The following is a 22,058-nucleotide window of genomic DNA, read 5'->3' as shown; positions in this document are numbered from 1 at the left end:
TAAATTCTGAAAATACCAGATCTACGCTTTGTTTTCAGGGGGCGCGCTGGTCGACTTCGACATGATTATGAAGTTAGTAACGTTACTGTAATGATGCATGTATAGGAAAAATCGTTACTTCGCACCCTTAGCAATGTCCGAAGTTATAGTAAACTACGAAAAACAAAACATACTCTTATTTTGAAAAGCCAACTCCTTTGAAAGTCTTTTTCAAATTGAGAAATAATGATTTTTTTCCCCGATGTTTCGTTACGTCAACGTTACTAGTTTCAGCATCATCTTTAGATTCTACTGAAGTTAGTAACGTTATCGTAACGATTTACGAAGCCGAATGACGTGGTCGATTTGCATGGATCCCCGTTTATTGGGTCAAAATTACTGGTAAATCGTGTTTATATAAGCATTTAAGCCGATCAATGAAATCCCAACGAATAGCTAGACCTGCGAAATATCGATTCTTGATCCGAAAACGACGTGATTTCCGCAATCGATTCACGAATGCTTGTTGTAAATCTGGTAAATCTATGGTTCCCATTACCTCGGTGCAGACTCTAACCGAAAAGCGGCCGACGGCGGACTGGATTGCTAAAAATATCCATATTCAGGGGTGTGGAAAGAACGTGAGAGAGAGAGAGAGACAAGGATATTAGGAGAAAACTCAGAATCAGAGCCCGAGAACCGACGACGATGAGAACCATGCTACTACGGAATTTTAGTTAGCAAGAAGACGGGCGTCCGTTTCTGGACTCCTTGCAAGGCGGCGTGAGTTTCGATCCGGGAATTAAGAGGCAATAAATACGCATTAGAGTAATAAATGACATGGTAATGGATCGTTACCTTAATTCTTGTAATCCTTGCGTGTCTCTCCTCTCTTATCCGTGTTTGTATCTCTTGATTCGTGTATGTATACGAATCTCGCAACGGCGGAACGGGGAAGAAGTTTTCAAACAAGAAAACAAAGACGAATCCGGTTGTTCAGCCCCAGTTTGCACTACCGAACGGCCGTTTTACATGCATCCATTGTTGTTTATACCACAATGACGATGATGATGATGATGATGATGACGATTATGAGAGTAACGCCCCACGTTTTAGTCACACCACAAAACTTCCAGCAAGCACCTCATCGCGAAGGTAAAAGAGCGAGTAAACCGCACGAGTGGTAAAAATAACAATTTATTCACCGCCAAGCACTTCACTTATGGTCGGTTTAAGAGAGCAGAAGAGAGGAGGAGGAGGAGGAGGAGTAGGAGGCTGGATATTAGCTGCAGGAACGCCGCGTTCCTGTTACCGGCGGCAAGTGCCCGACGACGACCTCTCAGGGTTGAGGTTGAGGTTGAGAGACCGGATTTTATCATCAAGGGGGAACAGGGGTAAAGATGAGAATGAGATTGAGAATGAAGAGGAAGCGCGCGAAACAAAAGAATACACGCGCCGCGAGCAAGCGACTCGGTAAGACTCGGAGATACTTCTCTCGACCCTTCTCTCGAGGGCTCGTCGTCGTCGACGAGGAGACGGCCTGAAGAGAACTGGGCTAAAAATCCGACGACAGAGCGCCCGAGTCTCAAACGTGCTCGCCTCGCCGCTCGGCGCCGCCGCCGCCGTCGCCGTCGCTCGGTTGCTTGCGTTCTTCCTCACGAATCACGAACGCGTCCCATTGTTTAGCCGGAGAGGCCGAGGAGCGCACGAGAACGGCACAGGCCGATAGTCCGAAGGCGACGCTTAAGCGTCACTGTCACTGTCACTCCGTCAGTCGCGTGTCCGTTTTTCGATGCAAAACGATCACGGCACGCGGGCTTCTTTCTACTCTCCGCATGCAGCCGTCCTCCAATGCATAATATACAACCTACTCGGTGCGTGAATTACCCTTGCGGTGCGAGCGCCGCGAGAGTCGCGGGCCAACTTCACGAGGCATCGAATCAGGCCGGCCAACAGGTGGCCATGTTGGTTCGTCGGCTGACCACGCGGTTCGGTCGGCCCGATTATTCACGGAAACACTCGAGAACTGACCGACTGCTGCAATTGTAACGCGATACTTGCTCCCCGTGAAAACTTTCGATTGTTTGCCGCTATGGAAGCACACTTCGCTTCGAACGATCGTTACGGACTTCATAATTTTGATGATTGTTATTTTTCATGCTTTTCGGCAGGGTGGCCACACACCTGCCGAAAAAACAGGTTGGTCATGGAAAACCGGGAATTGTTCGGGAAGTTTTATTTTGACCGAGGAAAAAACTAGTAATAACTGTTTTCTATCATGGGAATTAGTATGATTTTTTTTAGATGACAAATTTACTTTTTTGAGTCCTGAAAAAAATTGGCTTGAACTGTCTTTTTTTTGAATATTATATTTTTTTTCCAATCCGAATGGAATTTGAACCAAATATAGAGTTAATGAGTTGAACGACTTAGGTTTTAGTAGCTTACTAGAACTGGGAAAATGTCAGGGAAATCTGCAGGGTCTTAAGTTCTGGAAAACCTGGAAATGTCATGGAATTTGTTTTTTCAAAAATTTATAGCCAGCTTGTTTTATCAAAGATCGTTGTTTGCTCTTCCTACACAGCGATGAGTTCCGACAAATTGGCTCCGCCGCTCCGAGCGGAAAGTTTTCTTAGAAATCGATATTCAATAGAAGTTGTGCTTTTCCTCTTTATTCTCGAGTTAAGGTGATTGGTTGGTCGAAAACCAATACTTTTTATGTTTTGTAACCACGCATAGATGTATATTGAGTATTTATAAAATTTTGAAACCAGTGAATTACAGGAATTTTTTCGGAATTCAGTAAATGGGGCCAAAGCCTCCTGTTACACTCACTGTGGAATTCCGAACCGTTGGTAAACGAGACAACCGTTTTTAGAATAAATCGAAAACCAAAATAACGAATAAGTTTCTAGGTGAAAACGGAGTCGCTGGTGATAAAAATATTAATTTGAATTAAATAATCGTAGAAATTGATTTAAACTACAAGAATTTAGTCTTCGTTTTCCTTATTGCAGCTTAACGTGAAACACAATTATCTCGACTAAATTCTAATTAAATATTTTCGATTTTATTCCAAACTTCTGGGTAACATAGTTTTTGTAAGAGCTGATTGTGAGATAAGGAATAGTCGCCCCGGTTGCTATTAATAATTACTAATCAATACCTCGTGGGAGACATTGTTTAATTTATCATCTACATTTGCTACACAAAATAATAAATCACTGTATAATGTAATTTGTCATCTCCAATATGCAGTGTAGTCCTCTGGCGGTAGAATTGTTATGTTACTAATTGTAAATTGCATATCTGGTGTATTACCTTGCTGTATGGTCTTTTGTAATGAGAACTAGCTTTTTATAATATAATTCTTAAAAGTCTAGAAAAATACCATCAAAGCACACGACTGGAAGAATTTTTACTATAGGCATATTTTTATATTGCCTCTTTATTCGAAAGTGTTTTGGAGACCAGTGTAAATACTGTACGCAATTATCTCCGATTACGTTTCACGAGCGGATCGATTTAGGTATAATCTGTTCTAACGCATAAATGATTGGTCATTAGAACCGATGGACAGTCGTATACGTAACTTTCACAACACTGCCCTTCAGAATGCTACACTAATCGCATTTTATACTGTCAAATTTTGTTAAATTGTGGATTCATTTCGTGCGAACTGATATCTCTACAAATGCCCTGAAATGAATTTTTGATGACGTTCATATGTTTCGGTATTCCCATATAGGTATAAACTAAATCTATGTGTATATACCTAATAAAATATAAGTAATTGATCAATATGATCTTCGACAACTATTTTGGTGATTTATGCTTGGAACAAATGAACTTGATTGACTTTGGTCACAGTTATTTTATACTTTACTACTATCGAAATTCTTTTCTTTTTGCTGTTTTTTGTATGTAGGAATCAGACCTGACACGTATCCCCGGAAACTGAATAACAACCACACGAAAGAAGCGCGACTTCTTAAAACAAAGGTTCGTTTTCGCGGAGGATCCAGCATCAAGAATTTCGTCCAAGTTCACATCGACAAAGTCACCGAAGTGAGACAAGCCGCAAGCTCACGTATTTAATTTAACAATAGAACTCGTTTTTCTCACTTTTTCTTGTCATATACCTACACCGGTGAGTTTGAATCTAATATCATCTCTGTAGTCACGGTCGCATACCGAAGAGCGGAGGGCAAGGAAACGGTACCTAAAGTCGTCGCCAGCTTAGGTGGATGGTTTGAAAAATCTTATCGTGAGTGCGACCCAATTGAAAAGAGCTCCGGAGCTGATCTCATCGTCGGCGTTCCCTGCAAGGAGTGTATAGGTACAGTCATGTTCATTACTGCTTAAACCTTCCGGCTAACTTGTTTTCGGTCCGAAACAAAATGCGAGTTCGATTCTATACGAATTATGTGTACAATGACTTTCATTCTCTCACGTCGGCTGCGTCGCCGGTCATTATCACAAAATTCGCATAGAATCGAACTCGCATCTGGTTTCGGACCGAAAACAAGTTAGCCGGAAGTTTGAGGCATTTATGCATATTACTGTACGTACGTTTGTAAACCGTATAAGTCCTGATACCCAGGGTAGTTTTCCGCTGTTGTTCCACCACTGATTGCACGTAATACGTCTGTGTGATGCGCGTACAGCGCCGAACACGAGGCTGTGAGGTCATGCACCCAATACACACATTGTGCACGTTCCGTTCGTGTGCAGGCGAGATATCGATGTACACACGTATTCATATATTATGTACTTATACAGCATTATAGCGCAAGAGGCAGTGCAAGCCACGAACCGTCCACCCGGCATCTGCTCCTATCTCGATGAAGAGACTCAATTTTCAACTGGTTAAAAAAACAACTTGCCTCAGGGGTTCGCAATATTTTTTCCAACGGCTGGACGTGCAGACCAACTGATTCCGGCTGGAGGGTTCGCTGAAAAAATGATGATTAACACTGAAGTTTACCGATTGCGCATGCGCGAGTTTTGTCGGATTTACATGCAGACTGTAACCTCAAACTTCAGCTTTTAAACTCGGATTTTTGGAGATTAGGTAGGCAGTGCAAAGTTTCTTGGGCTCCGTGGATCTTATTGTTAGAAGACTGTTATTGTTGACTGATGATTACTAGTTATGATATCGACGTAATGTCAATTAGCCACTTGACGCGAGAGAGTTTAGCATCTCATGCTTCGTTTTAATTAGGGAAAAGGCGGGCAAATTAGCCCCCCTGTAAATATTGCAATTTTTTTTTTTAAATTAACGAACATTACAACTTTATTTATTTACTTGCATCGGGAAATTTTTAACATCAAACTTTTCCTATGATTTTTTCCTAGTCGTAGTAAAATATAATTAATTTGGTGTTAAAAGTCTCCTCATGCCAGTAAATAAATATATTTGTAATGTTTGTTAAATTCGAAAAAAATCGAAAAATATTCATGTTTAAAGCCTCCTGATGCAACGAAATAATTAAATTTCCAATGTTTGTTGATTTGGAAAAAATTTTCAGGGGGCCCACTATGCCCGCAATTTTCCAACTTTGATGTAGACGCTCATCTTAGGTCGGGTTTTCGTTTGTTGGTTAGAATCAGAAGGTTCAACGATTAAAATCTCAGCTCGTAAAATTATCTCCTTTATAGTAAGCCCATTTCACCCGCCCCTCCTCTAATTGTAAGTTGGCTCTCCTGTCTTGCAGATAAAAATATTGCCGCACAACAATCTCAGTGACCAATAGAGTTTATAACTATTTTGCGCATGCGCAATCAGTCGCTTAGCCTGATAAGTTTCACTATTACCTATCGGTAGATATCCTTGTCTAGAAGATTGGAGATCTCTACTCCGTGGAAAAGAATTGTACGGGGGAGTAATCAAAGAAATTTTTATAACCATACTGATTATGGTATTTTATGATTTAGATCTACTATCAGAGTTTCAATTAAGAAATGAAAATATTCGTTTTCTTATATTGTTATCATAGGACGCTCTTAATTTGATAATTAGTTTACACAATCATTAGAAATACAAACTTATAGCGACCTCGTATAATAAACTATAACGCAAATGTGCATATTGCACAATAAATTATCTATTGCGTGATACTTTTACACTCCTTAATCGCAGTCCGAGTATAGATTAAAGGAGTATGAAGATACACACGAGTCCAACGATGTTCAATAATATATCCATCCGTTGATCCGGTCATGAGCTATCGCACGAATACTTATATTCATATCGGTGAGAAACAGTCGTCAGTTGCTTCGCTGGGTAGCTTGTAGTAAAACATGATCAACGATAATAAAGCTGAACAACGCCCTTGTCTGAAGAGCCAATTGGCCAATAAAGTTATTTCTACGGTGAAAAGACTATTTCCATTACAGTCGTTTGGACGAAGCAAATTTCATAGTCAATCACGTTGCTGTTGGCCTCCAATGAGCATCATTGCAAATATTAACTTGATGATCGAACTATTATGTATACTTAACGCGTGCCGATGTCGAAGAGGTTATCAACGACTCGAGATAACTGGGAACTGACGACAAGTTAAAAGTCGAGGCACAATTTAGTTTTCTCCTGTGTCGTTCGGCGGGAGGACCTTAGCCTCGGTTGCTTCGACGTGCTCTTTCAAGATTCAAAACACCTTACGGCTCTTCCTGTACCATGTAGGTACAAGCGCATCTGCCATTCCTATCGCAGTGATATTTGATTCGTCGTTTTTCTCTTACCACATAACACTCAGTTCTCCTTTGCCTGTAGTTATAACTTTATCGTATCGATTGTTGACACGTCGGTTGTATTACTAAGACCTCAGACGCGTGACGCGTAATTGAGTGAAATTTTCTAATGCTCCGTTGAACCAATCGAATTGTGCATCAGTTTCTATGTTGACAAGTTAATAGAAAGTTAATGCGGATTAGCACGAATTTTCGTACTCGACTATAGCTACAGTTTTGGACAGTGCGTTAATTCTTACTTACAAAACAGCTGATTCCATTGTAGATTTAAAATGACTGAGTCAACATGGCTGGGAAACGCGGTCCTACCGGAACCTCCGAAGGAGCTTCTAGGTCCGCTGGGAGTCCCGGAAAAGACGTTGATGGCACCGGGACCGAGCAACGCCTCCAACCGAGTTCGTCACGCTTTGCAGCACCCGCTACTGGGTCATCTACATCCGGAGATGTGTCAGGTCATATTATATCTCCTATGATATGTCATAGATATGCGCTAAAAAAAAAAAGCATCCGTTCAGCCTACATTTGACTATCGTCGTCGGTTCTGTACATACGCAAGCGCAAAAATCGGATAACCGGAAAATGTGACATGCAATAACTATATCTTCGCAGCTGTGACAAATGAAAGGGCCTCGTCAATTTAAGAGGCTAAAGAGGAGTCCACGAAGCAATGTGAAACGTAGTTGTAGATTAATAAATTCATCGAATAACGTGAATTTAGGTTTATTACATTTCTACTTTTTGATTCACAAAACGCCGCCTGATAGTAGGCAACCTGAGATACACTTACCCGTATTGTGCATTTCTGAATGCCTGGTTGCATCAAGTAAGGTTGTCTACCAATATAGGTATAGGAGGAGAAACTTGATTTTATTACATTTTGACTTATATAGAACGTTATAAAAATATATACTTCGGTACCAAACGTCGTATAACCGACATTTTTACACACATAATTGATATTACGATGTCGATGTTTGACAACTTATTCGCCGACATTTTAAATTGTACGGATAAGATGTGTTTAATTCGTAGTTTAAATAATCGGTTGTTGTTTTGCAAAATTCAATCGAAATTAATTAAATGAACTATACACACCGAATATTTTATGCGTAATCGTGCCGATAACGCGGGGTTAGTTGTGGGTGGACTGCAATCTTATTCGCAAAACATTGACAATCCGCAATGCACGGTATTATAAATATAGAGAATATTCTCTGATAAGGAAATCAGCTATGCATTGCAAATTTTAATTATAATAACATGAATGCATTTTAAGTTTGATAATTCAAGCGATAATTATAAAATTATAACTGATTGCTTATTTTTTTGAGAATTATATTTGTTATGTAAATATGCAGTTATATACTTTTCTTTAAAGCCACTTTTGCCAATATGATCAATTGAATTTGCCACAGCTTTTTGTCATCCTTAGCCTACAAATTCTTGTGGGGTAAAATTACGATTTTCTGTCGTTGCTACTCTGCTACATTGGTGATGTCACCGGGTTGCCTACTACGGTAGGTTTCAGGCGTAAATAGGCTAGGTATTCAACTCTACTATTAACTGTTTCTTAAAGCGCCTACATACGTATTCGAAATTGGCCAGGCCGTGGAATTGAGCCACGAATTACACTATTCCCATTACAATATGTCCAACAGCGTTATCCTGCATCAGACAAAGCAAGGCCTCGACGTCTATACATTGCATTATGTAGTTATAATTATAGCAGTGGTTTAATTGCAATTATTATGTAGCTGATTGCATAAGCATTCCACAGCTTACACAATGTATCAGAGATAAGTATTCACGCAATACCTAATCGGTAAGTGAAAAAATGACGTTCTAGTTAATGGATGAAGTCAAAGCAGGAATTCAGTACGCTTTTCAAACAAAAAATCGTCTCACATTGGCGATAAGTGCATCAGGACACGGAGGTATGGAAGCTTGTCTTGGGAACATCCTCGAACTTGGGGAAACTGTTTTGATCGCAAGATGTGGTCTTTGGGGCGAAAGGGCTGCGAATATGGCAATCAGGATTGGAGCTCACGTAAGACCGTAGTCTCGTCCTTTTTCTCGTGAACATGAAATTCCGGCAGGAAATTAACTATCCCAGATCGTTTCCGAGGATTTATTATTAATTCATACCAAAATAGGTAGAATTCCTTGACACTGAGCCCGGTGTGGCTTTTACTCTGGAAGAGCTCGAAGCTGCTGTCAAACGACATCGGCCAACGGTTGTATTTGTGGTTCACGCAGAATCATCAACTGGTATGAAACAGCCTCTGCAAGGTGTTGGCGATATTGTTCACAGGTAGGATGTCTCATTTGTAGCTACAATATAATTTAGTAAATTGATCCAACAACCACGAAGCCTGAAATTCGTCTATCTGTTAGTCCATCAATCACGTACCATTTTAATTCGTGTTAAAATAAGTTGAGCTAATTTCTCAAGGCCCAATTGTTTCTCCTGTCTATCTGTACCAATTGATTTAGGCCCTTTCAAATAATGGGTAACGTAACATAAACTCGAATTGTTTATATCACAGTGTAAACACGTCCTGTTGGCATCATTTGTTGAGTCATAGATCATTATAGGTACTGTGAATTGCTAATATTAGTATTCTCTGTTTCTTGGTACTAGATTCCATAGTGAAAACTCTTCCGGTTAATTTCCATTTCTCTGATTAGCAGTCGCCGGCTGCCAGGTGGACAATCCGTGGACATGACACCCTCGTTTTCTGCATTTTCATGAGATTTACACATACATATCGAACCTTCCGCAGTTGACTATATAATCTGAACTAATATTCTCCTAAAAATTACTTTTTGTGAGTTCGATCAGCCTCATAGTAATTATGTAAATTTTAGAAAAGTGATATCTTCTACCCCATAATTGCTGAATTCTGTTGTATGAAGTCATTGGCGTTTGGCTAATGTGCACATCGCATAATGTAGTGCACGATTACAACGACTATCCGAATGATTTTACTATGAAATGTAATTAACGGTTAATTTAACTGCACAGATACGGCGGGTTGCTCATCGTTGACACCGTGGCTTCAATAGGCGGTGAATCCTTCTACGCAGATGCTTGGGGCGTCGACGCTGTCTATACCGGAAGTCAGAAGGTGCTAGGCGCACCTCCCGGCATAACACCGGTCACCTTTAGTCCCGCCGCAGAGTACGTGTGAAGTAGCCGACACTCCCCAATTAGTACAACACAAGAGAAAACCGCGACAAGTTATTCACAATCGTTAAGCCGATTCGAGAATACGAATCGAATTATGTGAGTCGTGGTTCGCTTCGCATTGGCCACGATACGTGGGAAAATATTTCAGAACTTGCACGACACCAGCTTAGTTCAGGTATAGCGTCATACCTGATTCGAGAGTTCGTGAATCACGTTTCGAGTCGGGAATTCACATGAGGAATCATGCGTAGCGTTCTGGATTTTCATAAGCTGCAAGCGTTGCTCCATGCAAATTGTGTTTGCTTGAGATTACTCATTCGTATAAACCTTTCTTCAATAATGTGTACACGACCAAATCTCTACGAGACAAGAATTCAAACGAAATTGAGAAATTACGTAGTGGATGTGTGCTTAAAATCTTCATTACCCACCTGGAAAAGAAAAAGTTTAGACTGATGAGTTTATGAGAGAAATTTTCACTTCAATAAGGTGACGCTATTTTGACTCATGTTTGCGCACTCGCTTTGCTTCAGGAAGAAGATATTTCAGAGAAAAACCCAGGTTCCAGTTTACTACTGGGACATGACAATACTCGGCGATTATTGGTCTTGTTTTGGCAAGTCGACGCGCGTTTATCACCACACAATCAGCGCTACTCTGATCTACGGATTGCGGGAGGCATTGGCTCAGCTTGCTGAAGAACGACTTCCAAATAGCTGGGCAAGACACGCCGCTGCTGCAATGAGGTTGGAAAAGCGCCTTGCTGCCCGTGGTTTGGAATTCTTTATTTCAAATCCGGAGAATCGTTTGCGTACGATTATTTCAGTGAAGGTACCTCCAGGAATCGATTGGAAACTTGTCACACAACGAGCGATGAAAAAGTAAGCCGTTACTCATTTTATAATTATGCGTCGATCTGCAAAATCAGGGTATCATTTCTTTACGGTGGACAATTGACATTGATCAACGTCTTTGTTATGTCATGCTGCCAAAAAGTTTCATGAAATAGGATTAGATTCATGTTACAAGTGTTTGTGTATCATCGCAATTCTGACCAGGATTTTTCTCGTTTGAAATGATTTATTATATAGATACAAGGTGGAAATTGGGGGAGGTCTCGGCCCGACTGTTGGCAAAATCTTCCGCATCGGATTAATGGGGGTTAACGCTGATAGTGAACACGTGGATCGAGTATGGGAAGCATTTAATGACGGCTTGAAGTATGCTAGAACGGCAAAACTGTAAACGATGGATGCGGAAGAATCAGTTTAATCGTTCAATCACGCATGTCTTCCTCGCCGAAATTTCGGACGTTGCGAGCCACATGCTGTGTATAATTTTCGACTTCATTGGTTGTCGATTTATGAGAAATATTGAATGTATCAAAAGAGCATTAAAATACAATCTTTATGTACCGTGGTAATATAAATACGTTCAATAAATCGTATACCTTTTTACCGTCACATGTCGAACCCAAAAAAGAAAAATTAGATTTATAAATGAATACATAACATAAGAATCTAGTTTAAGAGATTTGCAAAATGATGAGAATTCCGTACTTCTTGCGATGAGTGCAATTTATTGATCGAAGTGCTATACTCCTAATAGTAGCTTACCCGCCACACATTCAGGTAATGCGATAGGTTTGCCATCAGGGGAGAAATTCCAATGTGGGGGGGGGGGGGGGGGGGTGAAGCAGAAGTAAATGTACTTACGTGGACTTGAACTACCAACTTTGGCCAATGGAGAATATGCCAACAAATTAGGTACGTTTGCGACGTGAAGGTCTTTCTTTATTTCCATCAGAAAAAAAATCGTTAATACTGCAGTACTTGGATTTGCAATCTGCAACTGGTCAGCATGTATCGGCCGTCTCATTAAAACAGATTTTTACTGAGGGTAAGGTGAAATTTATACATCAAGATATATTTACTGTTCTAATAATAGCAGTAGGTTAGTTAGAGCGATTATGCAGCTGGCCGTATCAGACGCGATTAATATTACAATATCCATATGCAACATAACAAAGCAGGCAATGACTAAAAAGTAACTTATCCTCTAGGTAGACTTATTGCACTGAATCTGGTACTTACCACCAGCAAAGACTGTTCAAAGATATTCTTATTTTGAAATTATCCCTCCGTCTCTACTGTTCCATATAGAATTGAATCAAGCCTTTGAATCATCATGCTGACTATCAATTTATTCAAGATAACACGGCGTGAGTTCCTTGCAATAATGTGAATTTGGATCAAGAAAATGTGTGATTGGAACGACTAAAAATTTGATTGACCGCGTCGTAATCGTTTTGTTTCAAAATATAAAATTCTTGTAACAAAACATATTGAGCGTATGTATGTATACATGTTTTGTTGAGTCAAGAGTTCAATGGTTGAAACAGGTAATGAAATTTGTTGTTACGAAAATCTTTTGTATTGACTGGAACATAGGAGTTATTCAAGCGCAGAAAACGTAGTTTTCTAATTATCACATATTCAGTTCTGTTGACTCAAGGTTTAAGTGGGATTTACCCGATATCTAATGGTAGAAATATAAATTCAACATGCATCATTGGTTTTTGTTTACTTACTTATAGTCACTATTAATTTCGATCACTCGGAATTTGGTACTATGCTTTCTCCGTTTTCAATACGTCTGTTCACAAACTTGCCTCACGTCACCTGTATCCGACTCCCTAACAGACTACCCGGTTTTATAACTATCTCTGAAGCTACTTTCGTAGCGAGAAAGTTCACCGCCTAGTGGCCCTTTAGAGTACCACTATATTGATGTTTACGAGGAATATATTCGCTACTTGTTTCAAAGCATGTGATTTTTATTCTACGTCGTAAAAAAATTAGTGCAACTGATTCGACCAGTTATGCCAAACAAGCTCCGGTTAGATTAACAAAATATGGCATTCAATCGATGTAAATTTTTTTGTTGTACTTATTTTATTTGAAGTACTTAATTCTTTCAGTCAACGAACATGCGACTTGGTGGAACAACGCATAAGCTTCAAATGAAATGATATTTAGTTGACTCAATTTCGGAAACATATCAAAGGGTTCACTCGAATCAATACTTCACTCGATCGCGACAAAAATGCTTTTGTTTAATCAAGGAATTCCCTTGACTAAATCAATTTGACAGACTATCTAAATCGAAATTGTTGAATTGAAGTCATCGTATTTGGAACAAATAAGAGATACTAGATCGAAGCGAATCGACTCCAGGAAAGTCTATTTTGTCGGTTCAAGAATTCCTTTCCCTCTGCGTAGGATAGTTTCCAATAAATATTGAGACCAAATAGACTATTTCTGCGGATTCGAAATACATGCCTTTTTATCCTCTATTCGAATAGAAAAAAAATTTGACCTTGTTTTAAGTGAATTTTTGAAATAGCTGGGTCGTCAGTACCGCTTGCACCTGATGTCAGAAGGATTTGGAGACACCGGAAGAACGTTGGCAAGTCACCACTTGGAGTAGCTGCAGAGAAACCGGCGTTAAGTCATCCATGATCGAATGAGTAGATCTGGAATAACAATTGACTCTGTGGTCGTGACTCGCAGAATTAATAAAATATAATTCTGAATTCGTGCGATCGCTATGGTGCAGGTATAGAGTGTATAATAATACGTGAACGCGATGCGCGATTTCGTGAATCACGTTTCGAGAGGTGAATTTTTATGAGGACTTACGTTTACCATACTGCGTTCTAGATTATTTCTCTGAAACGTTTCTTCATGTATACCCAGTATATCGATATTGCTCAAGGTTACTCACAATAGTTTCACTCTATGTAATTATTTTCAAACGAATGCTGCGATATTCATGAAAATACTTGTACCTGCTTGTCAGAAATTACACAGCGGCTGCGGCAACCATTTAAAAATGAAACAGCATAGCCTTCAGCTGATGTCATTTTATTCCATGAAATTTACTAGCAATCTGTGATTTTTCACACTATTTCGAATTGCCTTTTCTCATCTGCACTCTTGCTAAAGGAAAAGATGTTCAAAGTCGTTGCTGATTTGTCAAAGAGACAGTTTCTCTTTGTTCACGAAATTCAGTACTTTGATTTGTTAGCAACTCTTCATATAAAAGTCAACTTGATGAGTGATCGTGATTGCCATTGTGTTAGTTAAGTTTTGCAAAACAGTGTTTGCAAAAAAAAAAAAACAAACAAACACATCGTCTGCACCATTACTGGTTCGCTTGTCAAGCTAAAAGTAAATGATCAGATTTTCAAGTTGAAATATAAATTTCAATATTTGTGCACAGTTAAATTTATTCATAAACAAAGTAGTCGTCTTTTTATTTAATCTGTATAATAAACTTAACGTACTGCAATAAGAGTTTTGCAGCTTTTTTAAAGTATCTTGTGCCTGTATAACATTCGCGTAATCCATCCAAAATGATAGACTGATTACAATTTCCTCATTTTCAACGCTTTATTCTCAGACACAGCTGATAATGAACAAAGTTTCGCACTCGTTGACGCAAATCTCAACAATAGGTTCCTGGATATCTCGCGTAAGATCGATTGCGCGAAGGGTCGTAAATGCAAACGGATTTGCCTACAAGGCGTGTAATCTGAACCAAATCTTACGACACCTTTAATAATTAAATATGCTTCGCGATGATGAGAATTCTAGAATGCTCTCGTAAGAACTATCAAGTAATAAAAAAGTCGTAAAACATAATTGTCTGGATAATTGGACAAACCGTTTAAATTCTCCGAGAAATTGGCGTCAACGAATCTATTGTTAATTATTACGGTGCGCTACGAGAATTTACATTGAACAAAGCATACGGTACTGTTTTTTTTTTAAGACGACACAACGCGCGAACTTGTTGACATCGATGAACATGTCGTGTCCAAAAGTAATGAATTTCGGACTCGAATGTATATTTTGTTCGAGATCATTTTTTTTTTTTTGCTTCCGAGCGAAGTCATTTAGGTACTTGTTAAATTTATATTTCGTACTTTCGTTTTTAGAATGTGGTAGAGATGAGAAATGGCCACCTAATTATTACATTAAATTTGTTTTATTAATGGAAATACTGAAATCGGTATACACTTCGTTCTAATATAGTTATTCGCATATTATATATCATTATACTGTTACAATTTATTACAAATATTAGCAATTATATATCAATGATACAATAAAAGGTACATTTTATTTATTACATATCATTATTACCATCATCTCGATTTATGTAATGCAGTTAGAAATGAGATAGGTTTTTTCTTTTTTTTTCTTTTTCTTTTTTAGTATAACGATAACACGATCGATATATCAATGAATTAATTAATTAATTAAACAAATAATTAATTAACAACATTTTGGCACAGTATAGAATAGCATCAGTTTCTTTCAACTTTCGAACTCTTTCAGCGTGCTTAACCAACTTACTTTACACAAAATAGAAAACCTATCGGTATATATGTATAATATATAGCGATATATAGCGTATATATATATATATATATATATATATATATATATATATATATATATATCACAACGGTCATCGTCTCTTGTGTAGAAAAAAAATAAATAAAACAAGAAATTTTGGTGTCTCGCTCGCGTCGCAAATTAAAAATCTTGATGTTGTTAAATGCATGTATAAGAGTCGCGTCAAACGAATAATAATAGATCGAAGCACACACAATAAATAATCAAACGCATAACGCTACTACGCGGTTGGTATATTAGATAATTAAATATATGTATAATGTATAGCATATATATATATGTATATATATATATGTATATATGTATAGGTATAGGTATATTATAAATTAAATGTATGGGTGTGTGTGTATACATAATCGGCGAAGAATACAAATAGCGTTATATATAATTCGGTCAGGATATGATTTTTATGCTCGATTATTTAGGATTATGAATAAAAAAATAAATTCGCAGCTATAAAAAAATTAGACACAATCCGCATCACACATAATAATGCATTTCTCGATCGCTATATTATTCTTACGTATTGAACCAACAATTATTATTCTTCTTTGTTTGTTTCATCTTATTTTTATCATTATTATTATTGTTATTGCTATTAGTATTATTAATATTATTATTATAACAAGACAGTTTTTTTTTAGTTATATGACGAAGTGTTGAACAAGGGAAAGAAATTTTGAACGAATGGGGAGAAACATCTATGCGTGCCACACTGAGGCGTCCGACTATTTCTATAACTAAATTATACTTCGAAAGCAAATTTTTTACAATAGAAATTCTTTTAATTTAAATTATTAATATATCTTATTATAATTATTAGTATTATTACTATTATTATAAGTATTATAGTATATTTATATGTACAAAATATCGACTGACGAATTAATCTTAATATGTATATACGCTTTCAGCCTTAACTTATTTAGAGTAATAAAATTGACTGATACGTATTTATATAAATATGCATCTTTGTAAGGCACGACCAATCCAAGCAAATCGCAGTAACCGCGAAACAGACTAAATCCTACCTAATTGTCACGAATAATTATTGCCAATAAAATGAACGAGTGCATAAAAGTCAAATATGATTAAGGACTTATAATGGGAGAAAAATAGTTCGGAAAAAAGTACACTTGCTTTGTAGCAGAGAAATTTACGATTTAATATTTCAATAAATAGTTAAATTCATTGTGCGATATAAGCTTTTCAGTATCATGCACTTGTTCAAACGTTTTCATTGTATAAAATGTTGAGAGACAAAACGCTCAAAATTAAAAAAGGATAACGTATGCTCCGAAGACGGAATTTGCCAACAACGTAAAGAGGACACTTAAACCTAACAATAAATACATTCAGAAACCGTAATGACAATAATCTAAATGAAGTATATGGAGAATAGTAATAACGATAACAATAAAGATAATAAGAATAACTATTACATCTATTGAAATATATACGGATAATATTAAATGTAATCATAATCGATTAGACGTAGCTCGGGCGTAATAATATAATAAGGTATAATAACTTTACACAGTTACTTACAGTATTGAAATGACCATGGTTACGACGTTGATGACGATGAGAGAGAGAAAAAAAGAATGATAATGATAATGGTAGTAGTATTGATGGTGGTGAAAATAAAAACAAGCAAGAATTGTTAGTATACGTATAAACGTAATTATTATTTAACATACCTATAATAATAAAAATTATAGCAAATAGCAATCATATATTAACTGATGCCGCCATCGAGGTTGTTCAGTCTTCTTTGGTTGCTGGGTAACTTGATGAGGTTGGTGGGTGCAGGATATTGCAGTTATGATACGCATGCATGCACAGGGTGGTTCTTACGCAAACAATTACTATATTCAACCTTCAGAAACTTCAAGAGTTCCGGACTGATAGATTTTAAGAAAAACAGTAAACTTCGCAATGAGTCTATCGATAAAATTTGAGAAACATTTTGAAAAAATGGACTTTTAAAAGACGAGTTTTTAAAACAGATCAATGATATGCCTTTTTCCCGACTCCCAACAGGATTCATCAACATTCCCTCAACTTTATATCAGACTACTTAATTTCCACATCACGCGCTGCTGTGACTGTCCGTGAATTATACGTCAGGATTTTCTCTATCTAAAAATGTCGATTTAAGATCACTTTAAAAGACTTAATTGGTACAAGACCTGGACTCGACTGTATCACGAAATGAGATACGTCGGAAGAACGCAGTAGAGATTATAATTTTATTTCCCAACCACCCTGTAGGTACAAACGTGGTGTTGGCGAAGGGTCGATGCAGGATGATTATGGATGATTGGATGAACGGAGCTGCGAGAAGAGTTTGGTGGTAAGGGTGAGGGGTGGAGGGGTCACGTGCCGGGGTCAGCTTCCGTTCGTTTCATCAATTTAATCAGAATCAATTGATTAATAGATGTAGACTTGCTGTAACAGGGAGAGTGCACGGTGGCGGGTTGTGCGCATTGCCGCTGACTGACTGACTGCATGGCTCTTTTATCGTGGCTGCAGACTGTAACTCGTTACAATATAATTGGTGCGGTTGAGGCACTACGTGCCGTATTATCGCCGCCCCTCCATCCCCCGCCAGTCTCGCCGCGATATTATTTCACGAGGTACATAATACGACGCATGTTAAGCATGTTTTGTTCACACACGCGTTCCACACCTCCCGGACGCTGCGTAATAATTACACACGGAGAATAGTTTTGTTGCTGATTAAACGAGCCGACGGGATTTTTTTTTTTTCACTCGAACAAACCAGGCGATAAATCGACATCTGCAGTTTTGTCATGATCGAATATTTTTCACACAGAAGGGTTTTGTCAAGTAAACCGATTGGATTGTTTGCAGTTTTGTTGTTTAATTAGTTAGGAACAAGTGAAGCGAAAAAAGAAAAACGCTTCTCTGTGTATTATACGCAGCGTTTAGTATTTCCTAACAGCTAGTTTATACACCGATTATCATGATCGACTAGAGACGCTGACCACTGTCCAGAGACCCTCCTGCTGGTAAAATTCAACAGAATTTATAATCACCGAATCTATGTTTCGTTATTGCTAATTCATTCATTTACCACGATTTATATCATCGGGATTTTTGACCTTAGTTCTCAGGAATTTCTCAACAGTTCTGACCACATGGTTAAGCGCGCGTGAGCTTGTGCAAAACTATCTAAATAAAGTTACAACAAATCACAATCGTAAAATCAATTTAAAAGAACGTATTGTTTCATAAATATCATCGAGAAAACCATGCAAAATTAGAAGGAATTTATATATATATATATATTTTTTTCTACACAAGGTTGAAAAACTGGCCACGATAGTGATGATTTTTTACTTTTAAACGCTTAGACATTCATGAACAGAACATATTTTTCCCTTGTAAAAAATCGTGATAAATTCTACCGAGCAGAGTAGCCGAGTTCTGCAGCAGACGTACAAACGCTTGTAATTAACGAAGAGCCGTGTATTTACACGTGGGTAGGTGAAGCATTTCACCGGGATGAAAAAAAGGAGGGTAGTGAGGAGGGAGGGAGAGTATATGTAGAATTCTATTGCCATTGCGAAAAGCAGGGCGACGAGGTTTCTTCGACTAGAGTCCCCGCGGAACCAGAAAAATCTTCGAAGCATCGACCCATTGTCTCAACTCTGATTTTCTAGGGGCTCTGGCGATGCCGCAGAAATTGCCCCCAGCTCAGTTTCTCAGTTCGCGTCTGGACGTCCGCTTCTGGTGGTGATGAAGGCGGTGGTGACGACGCGCCCGTTTGCATTGCACCGAGCAACAGTCGTCGATGTCGGATATGTGGGATCCCTGTTTCTTTTGACGGGCGATTGTGTTGCACAGGGCCCTGGGACACCGTTTTCTGTCACATTTCACCTCACCGTCCTGAAACAGACGAGGGGGGGAAAAAAAGCGTATAGAGAAAGTGGTCGACACGCGTGTTTTGCTGCACATTTTTACAATATATATATCTCTTTTCGAATTTCTCTGCACTCGCTGGGATGTGAATTGATGAAGCTGAAGCTAGCGGCCAAACGTGTTAAATTTTTTTGATGTAGAAAAATGCAATCCAGATTTATCCTCATAATTTTATAAAAGTATTGGGGGTTCAAGGTGTTTGATGAAATTTAAATTTCCGGTCTTTATTGCCTTGTTTGAATGAACATTAGAACATTTGGCTGCTAATTCAGGCTCCTATTTTCGACATCGTTATGTATTGTCTGCTTGAATTTGAAAAGATGTTTCATCGCTCGTACACACGTTGATCTCTCCCGCAGGTATTCTTGTAATGGCAATCGATTTTGATAAAATTTGGCAAAAAGACTTTCGCAGAATTTCCTCTGCAACCATTCGTTATCGACCATACTTTATATACCTTTTTAAATTTTTTCAAAATTCACCAACGGTAAAATCTAAAACAGAAATATGTTTCACCGGATTCAGCTGTGAATTTCCTCAGTTGAAAACTTGGTATAAAAAAAAAAAAAACTTTTTTTCGACGTAAGAAATTTAGGGGTGTATCCAGAATGGAAATTTATGTTTCGTACGAGAGATTAAACGTGGGAATTAAAAAACCAGTGAAGTTCGAAGTTTGAGAAATTAGTTCGCAAACCGTCACTTACGATAATCGGGATCGAAATACGAACCGTACGACGATACATAGTATTCGTCATCAAACCGTGCGTGGAATGCTTATTTACGTACGGCTGTACGTTGTAGGAATTCCACAAAATTCGCACATGCATTATATACAAGTATTACACATGTACATACATACATAAATATGCGACATTCTTCTATTACACATGTGTGATCTACCTATGTGAGATATATAGATGTATATAATATTATTCGCCATAGTGAAGAATTACGCAATACGTCGATAGGTTTGTTTGAAAAATATGAAATTCCTGAATGTCTGCCTGCCTATTTGGTAGAGAAAAAAATGAATTCCTCGACTTTCGTATATATACGTATTGTTATATTATTATGTGGCGTGTACACGCGGTTTTCGCGCCAGGGGATACTTTACGAGCTGTATACATATACCTATAATATACAACTATACTTATATACTTTGGCTTACAGATTATGTACACAAAGCACATGACAAACGGCTGGATGTGCCAGACGATGTGTTCAAGCGCGAAATAGATGTACAAGTCTAGACAGTGTGAAATTCGTAGTATTTTAATGAAAAGTTGAGAGTAAAAAAAGAATAAACGAAAAAAAGGAAAAATTTGTACAGACACACACATATATATATATATATATATAAAAGCATCAGAAGGAAAAGTAGGGCGTAATAGTTTCGGGTATGCGCGATATCGCCCAAGTCTGAGGGGGTGATGGGGGGGTAGGGGGAGGGGGCAAAGTATGTATAGAAAAGTAATATCAAAGGAATCCCGCCTGGACGGCGCCGGTGTTTCCAAATTGGTCGTATCAACCGCGGCGTTAGCTTTTCGCGTAAACATATAAATCTCGTGGTTCCTAGTCACATCTGGAAATCACTAGCATCGATCGTTCGCTTCGCAAGTCACACCGCGTGTATGTATCTACGTAACGCATTTACAGTACATAGATATAAACGCCGTGTCTATACCCGCTGTGATATACACAAATTGTAAGAACTCTCTTGACGCGTACTCGCAGCCGGCTCTTTCGCTTTAAGCTTGCCATGCAACGACAGGCTTGAAATACTTCAACTCGTGTATAAAATCTCTCTTCCAACTTCCCTGTCATCGTTGTACACACGTGGACATTAATTCAGATACGGTTAGTTTTTCGGACGAGTACATTAAGTTGGTAACGCAGATTCAGTCTGCAGTGTCACTGTCGGCCGGCCGCTACGGGCGGAATCTGCGTTACCAACGTAATCGACTCGGCTGAAAAAGTAATCGTCTCTGAGAATTATTGTCCACATGTGTACACTTGGGGCCAATCAATCTGAGACGGCTAATTTTTCACACAAGACAGTTACGTTGGCAACACAGAGAAACCTACAGCGCCATAGTCGGCCGAGCGCGAGATAAACTCAATTTCAATAAACATAATGTAACCCATGACCGTCGAATCTAACCTTAGAGTACGTGTCAATCCAACAAGTAACTATCCCCGCGGTATTCTAAGGTTAGATTCTACGGTCATGGGTTACGTTACGTTTATTGAGATTGAGTTAGTTTCGCACTCGGCCGACTGTGGCGCTGTAGGTTTCTCCGTGTTGCCAACATTACTGTCTAATGGAAAAAATTAGCCGTCTCAGATACATTGTCCCCAAGTGTACATATATACAAATAGGGTTAGCTGCAGATAGTAGCTGCAGGCAAGACGTGCGCACTATACTTATTTATTTATGTACACCTTGTAAGTCTGTATCCCGACAATGAGATTCGGACAATTGTATACACGGGCCGCAAGGAACACCCTCTAGCATGGATTTTGAAAACGATAATCAGAAATAAAATATACCCCAAGTTGCGTATGTATAGACTTTGTTGTATGTATATTACAACATCTATATCTGCGACGTATGATAAAGTTACTTTTACACAAAATAGGTCGATCACAGCACGATGGCTGCCGAGTTTTACATAGGTGTATACAGAGTGAATTTCTAACGA

At 38.4% G+C, this 22,058-nt stretch overlaps 3 protein-coding genes and 1 long non-coding RNA gene across 7 annotated transcripts in view; 1 reads left to right on the top strand and 3 right to left on the bottom strand.

The window, feature by feature from the left end:
- The window catches only part of LOC124220210 (rho guanine nucleotide exchange factor 10), a 61,069-nt gene extending 59,176 nt beyond the window's left edge, over positions 1-1,893 (bottom strand). For both annotated transcript variants that reach the window (XM_046628757.2, XM_046628758.2), the window contains exon 1: positions 838-1,893. The gene's annotated coding sequence lies outside the window, so the exon portion shown is untranslated. The remainder of the gene's footprint in view (positions 1-837) is intronic.
- A 4,627-nt stretch (positions 1,894-6,520) lies between these two features.
- Positions 6,521-11,385, top strand: Agxt (Alanine-glyoxylate aminotransferase). 2 transcript variants are annotated; one of them, XM_046626732.2, is made up of 7 exons: positions 6,521-6,660; positions 6,998-7,184; positions 8,579-8,779; positions 8,886-9,043; positions 9,758-9,913; positions 10,456-10,803; positions 11,014-11,385. In XM_046626732.2, exons 2-7 carry the CDS (start codon positions 7,005-7,007, stop codon positions 11,165-11,167), a joined length of 1,197 nt encoding a protein of 398 aa, XP_046482688.1. In that variant the 5' UTR covers positions 6,521-6,660; positions 6,998-7,004; the 3' UTR covers positions 11,168-11,385. The 2 variants fall into 2 exon arrangements, with proteins under 2 accessions (XP_046482688.1, XP_046482689.1); XM_046626733.2 differs by having other exon boundaries at positions 6,592-6,664.
- LOC138191015 (uncharacterized) lies at positions 10,667-11,755 on the bottom strand. The gene is made up of 2 exons (XR_011177237.1): positions 11,638-11,755; positions 10,667-10,838 (listed from the first exon to the last, which is right to left on the bottom strand). It is a non-coding gene; the product is annotated as an uncharacterized lncRNA (long non-coding RNA).
- A 3,401-nt stretch (positions 11,756-15,156) lies between these two features.
- Positions 15,157-22,058, bottom strand: part of sog (short gastrulation) — a 67,139-nt gene continuing 60,237 nt past the window's right edge. Inside the window, exon 8 of one of the 2 annotated variants that reach the window (XM_046626073.2) lies at positions 15,157-19,323. In XM_046626073.2, coding sequence (XP_046482029.1) covers positions 19,132-19,323 — 192 coding nt within the window. In that variant the 3' untranslated portion in view covers positions 15,157-19,131. Of the gene's footprint in view, positions 19,324-19,349; positions 19,851-22,058 lie in introns of those variants that run through there. The other variant, XM_069136159.1, reaches the window with a different exon arrangement.

This window comes from Neodiprion pinetum, chromosome 5 (genome assembly GCF_021155775.2).
Source record: "Neodiprion pinetum isolate iyNeoPine1 chromosome 5, iyNeoPine1.2, whole genome shotgun sequence".
Taxonomy (NCBI): Eukaryota; Metazoa; Arthropoda; class Insecta; order Hymenoptera; family Diprionidae; genus Neodiprion; species Neodiprion pinetum.
This window is presented reverse-complemented; position numbering and strand designations above follow the sequence as displayed.